At 38.9% G+C, this 5,181-nt stretch overlaps 1 protein-coding gene across 1 annotated transcript in view; it reads left to right on the forward strand.

The window, feature by feature from the left end:
* The first annotated feature begins 4,437 nt into the window (after positions 1–4,437).
* hoxc10a (homeobox C10a) overlaps positions 4,438–5,181 on the forward strand; it is a 3,041-nt gene continuing 2,297 nt past the window's right edge. Inside the window, exon 1 of the mRNA XM_035657066.1 lies at positions 4,438–5,158. Within this exon, the coding sequence (XP_035512959.1) occupies positions 4,438–5,158 (721 nt within the window). The remainder of the gene's footprint in view (positions 5,159–5,181) is intronic.

Raw genomic sequence — 5,181 nt, forward strand, 5'->3', positions numbered from 1 at the left:
TGTGTGTGTATGGTAGTCCAGTGTAGGGTACACATTAGCGAGCAGTGTTAGTCTGTGAGGAAATTCTTGAAGGTTTAATGCACAGAAAAAATACTGCAAGCACACATTGAAAACATTATTTTTTATTTTATTTTGTTTTGCATGAAAACGATACTCATTGTAATTTAAATAATTTATTACTTTTTTTCTTGAAATTGTTTGGTTAAATGACAATGTAGGCTGTGAACATCTACAGAAAGAAAATCCCAGAATGTCTAGAAATGTCTTATTGAAAACAACAATGTTGCGTTTGTGTTTCCATGAGCGATGGACAAACAGTAAACAGCAACAAAGTGCGCATTTTGTTATGAAAGCAGAAAGGTATGCATGCTCAATGAAAGCTTTCTTACATTTTTGAATAGCCCTTTTGTTCTTAATACTCATGATATACAAATGTAAGGCTAATAATACCATGTATTTATTTTATTTCAAATATCATTAACCAGGAAACGGCCTCACTGAGATTAAAAATCTCCTTTAATAGAGTACCCTGGCCAATACAGACAGCAGCGCATTAAACAAAATTCCAGACATACAGCATATAACAGTTACAGACAAAAGGATTTCAGATTACAGCATGAGTACAAAGGGAGCAAATAACTCATTCAAATCATCTACAGCCGGATGTGTCTACCACTAACTGCTTCAATCTGTTTTTGAAAACACCAGAAGTTATTTAGCTCCTGCAAAAAACGCCATTACATATTCTGTAATTGTGTAGTGAGTTCATGTTCAGCTACTTTTTGCTACTTTCGCTTCTTTGTCATAATCCTGTATGTACTATACAGTTGCGTGGGATTGATACAGGCTCAGATCAGTGAACAATGGTAATGCCCTTTATAATACTGGCAGAGGTGTCAAATTCAAAATCTCATGTTACTTAAATCTGTGCCATCGAGATACACATTTTTCCATCATGTGGCATCACAATAGTCTGTCTATGGCGCTTCCAGGTCCGTAATAACACAATACTCACGGTCACATCTGTAACATCACAAAAGGCATTCCAGCTGATACTGTTCCCATTATCATTTCAGGTCTATGACATCATAACACACATTTTGCTGCCCTGCCAGGTCTATGAGATCATAATACCGGTTCTAAGGTATCACAATGTTCTCTGCATTTCTTGTTAAATTTAAGCATTATTTAGAGTCTCAACGCTTCTTGCAAAGTTTTAAACATATAATTTGTTTTTATGTGCAAGACGCTTTTTGAGTTGGAGGTAGCCTGCAGGCTAGGTGTGAATGTGTCATAAAGCTGTGTGTGTGGGTGTGTGTCTGTAGTTTGAGTTTGTGAAGTTTGCGGTACATTAGGTGTGGTTATTAATGTGTCCCTACATGTAGCAGAATGTGTGTGTGTAGATTAAAGAAAGATAGAGTGTGAATAAATTATCTGCAATAATCTTTCATTCTTGGGTGAAAAACGCAGTTCTTCAAAGTGTAACATTTTCAGGAAACTACATTAAACATTTACTCACTGGCGTAAAACTCATAATATAAACTTATTACGAGTTTTCTATATTGAGGATACACGCAAGGTATTGACTTTAAAATGAAAGTCACAAAAACTGAACAGGCGAGTTTCTTTCAGCCAACATAAACGATCTCTAACTATGATTGATCACATTTCTTTCATAAATGTGTGGAATGAATGACCACAAAGACATTAGTTACTAGTTATTTAGAATATCTATTTCACTCAGATTGAGTCTGTCAAGCAATGATTCTGTCTCATTCTGAAACATCACTGTACATATGCAAACTCAGGCAAATATTCAAAAGACATGCACTGATAATGCATCTTGCCCTTGCATTTGAAAATGAGTCTGAACTGAATACACAGACAGACATACGGACGCGAGATGCGCGTGCACGTCTCGCTCAAACCAAGCTAGAGGAGTGTGGTGGGAGTTTAGAAATGTTTGCTGGAGATCTGTTCGTGAGTTGCTAAACTAATAACTAATAACTAATTCATTTTCTGTTCAAGATAATCCAATTATTTAAAGAGCAAAATACTGATGGGAGATAGCTGGGGCCGTCCTAAAACGTTAAACACATTTGGTATGTTGCCTTACTGTTTGTAGCCTCAGTGAATTTGGCTTTTTAAATGAGAAATTATAGAAATAGCGCGTCTAGAAAATATGACATTTGCTGTATTGTGCCTTACCTACAAAAATAAACCCAGAAGTGTTAAGGTTGTGTGCAGTTCATTTAGTATTAAACCTCATGCGGTTGATTCTATACAGCATGTTGAGTTAGAACTATAGCGAGAGTCAGTAGCTTGTGAAGTGTCTGCAGTACTGTCTTAGTATTTGTGTTATTTTGAGTAACTGTGGCTTTGTTTGGCCTGGATGAATGTCCTAAAGCACACTGACTGCAGCACAGAAAACACAAGACGTATAACACAACACATGACACGAAAGGGGATTTTTTAACTGAACACAACATAAGGAGTGAAAAAATAATTGTAGCCTATCATGTGGGGTAGAAACTAACGTCACTGTTTGAATAAAAAAAATCACGCAAACAGATTAACAAGTCACACTGGGCTATTCAATTTACAACCATATTATATAATATATCTGTCCAGTACGAGATATCACAATAACGTTAGTGTTCGTATGTGTTTTTAAATTTAGTTATTTTAAATTACGTATATTTGAAACCAGTTTGAGTTACTATTAGGAACGTAACCTGCTCATTTATTCATATTCACTGTATCCATGTTCAATAGTAGCCTTCCTTATAAATAGCCTATTATTGGATGGTTTCGGCTGCAGCGCACTACGTGTTTACGCTGTTTGCTACTGAGTTATAATTCAGGTGAAAAAAGTTTTCACTTGTACATGGCAAATTTAAATTCTTATTATAATGTTAAAAACATCAGAACACTTTTGAGGAAAGAAGAATTAAGACTATACAACCTTTTGGTTTTTTTGGTTAAACAAAGTCTAAATACGCACAAAACCCGCATCCATTTGGACGAGGGAGCCTTAATTCACATAGGCTACCAGCTCTTCTGGCCCACACCTAGTCTGAGAATTAAAATAATAACAAAAGGAAAAACGCCAGTAAGACCGTTAATTTCAGATTTATAACAAATTGAACCCAAATTTGAAGTTGTGAAGCCACCAGAAACATCCTGAAAATAATATAGGGATGTGTGTAATAATAGTTCAGGTAGTGAATTATATTTTATTAGGATTAGGATTTTTTGTATTAAAAAAGAAGAAAAAAGAAGAGACATTAAGCTTGACGTTATTTTGTATTGCTTTCCTTTTACACCACAATAATTAATTACAGGCCCACCATCCACTAGCGTACAAATTCCACCGTCTAGTTAATATTTTGTAGCGCATTAACAGAACCAGTTAAGGCTTTCATGAGTTTGTCCAATCTAGTTAAAGGTAACTAACTGGTCTTATAAGCTCTAATAGGTTCGCTTTTTAACGAGTTCTGGTGTAATTCTGTTAGAGTAGTAGTAGTAGTCATATGAAAAAATAAATAATCTGGGGGTCAAAATAAAAGACCAGGCCGAGATATGAGGTTTTCGTAATTAATGCATGGAATGTGTCATTATAAATCTACAAAAGGATGTCAATAAAGCGCATTTTGAAATATATCAGTCTTTAATTTAGCAGGACAAATGCAAAAGCAGAATGTTTAATTCTTAGGCTACTTCACAACGTAAAGGGTTAAACCCCTAGTCTGCAGTTTGACCATTTTTAAAAAAAAAAAATCAAAATTCATAAATAAATTAGCATTTCTGTTTGGGTTCCCATTTGCATCACACACCTGCATCCATCTTACCTTGCTAAATCGGTGGCAACAACAAAGCAAAATCGATGAAAACAAACAAAAACAACTGACACAAAATGCACTCATGTCTCATGATGACAAATCCTCGATGGTTTCATCCCCACAGCACTCTCTCCAGGACGAAAAGGGAAAATCACACGTTGATTAATTAAATTTTCTGTAAAGTTCTCAACTTAAATAGATCTTGAAAATACTCGAAAGCCACGTAAGTGCCTTCAAAAAAAGAAAAGAAATCCCTGCTGCAGCAGCCGTCCTTTGTTCCCCTCTGCTGTGGGCCTGCTGTCCTGACCAGCGGATGGTCGCTAGGTGGCGCTCTTGCTCCACCAAAAAGCCTCCAGGTTTCCCAACTTGACCGCGCTGACGTCACGTCAGTCTGGAGCATCAAGGCCACTTCCACTCCGCTATTGGTCTGAAAATCACATGACATGTCTCCCAGCATCCATAATTGTGTTACTGATATTTTTGCACCCCCCTCCAAAAGATGTCAGCATCCTACTGTCCTTATTCTCCTGGAGAAATCCCGTAGTTCAGAGCAGTGGAACACACCAAGCGATTAACTGTGTTGCCAAATGCAAAAATGTCATGTCCGAATAACATAGCGCCCGGTAACTTCCTGATGGATTCCTTAATGGGAGGATCATCTTCCTTCAGGGGTGAGGGTTATTCCAGCAACCCCGGAATGTACATCCACACAGCTGCAGAGTACGGATATTCAGTGATGAGAAACATTGGGAAGGTTGGACCATCTTCCCTCTCCAAAAGAGACGATGTTCCTCCGGGCGGTCTGCCGCTCACCGGCTTCCAGGATGCGCCCTACCTGTCAACACAGCTGGCCACATGGACCCCAGGCTCCAAAACCAGTAGGGACGAACAACCTGTTGCCCAGTGTTTACAACCCTGCTCGTTTCCAGCGGGCAACGTCAAAGAGGAGGCGTTTTGTTGCCTCTATCAGAATGACAGCAATAAGGGGAAACAGACAACAGAGTCGGCCACTTACATCCGGCTTGGGGACAATAGCTGCCGGCCTGAGCAAACCGCCGCTTCGTCCAGCGGATGTTTCCAGGTGTACAACGGAGAGAGGCCCCAGCAGGACGAGCAGCAGCAGCAGTTCCCCTCCGGCTTCTCTCTGACCCACTTGGCGACATCTGTTGAGTCAGCATCAGAATCGACAATAAGTTGCAGCAAATCGGCGCAAGAGACAGCGAGAGAGGTTTCAAAGACAGAAGAGAGTCAGAGCAGGAAGGAAGCGAAGGCCAAGAGTGACAGCTGTTCAGATAACTCGGACGGGGAATTAAAAGGTAGATTACCACTATATCCCCCC

This window comes from Morone saxatilis, unplaced genomic scaffold (assembly GCF_004916995.1).
Source record: "Morone saxatilis isolate NCDOM2014 unplaced genomic scaffold, NCSU_SB_2.0 Contig15, whole genome shotgun sequence".
NCBI lineage: Eukaryota > Metazoa > Chordata > Actinopteri > Moronidae > Morone > Morone saxatilis.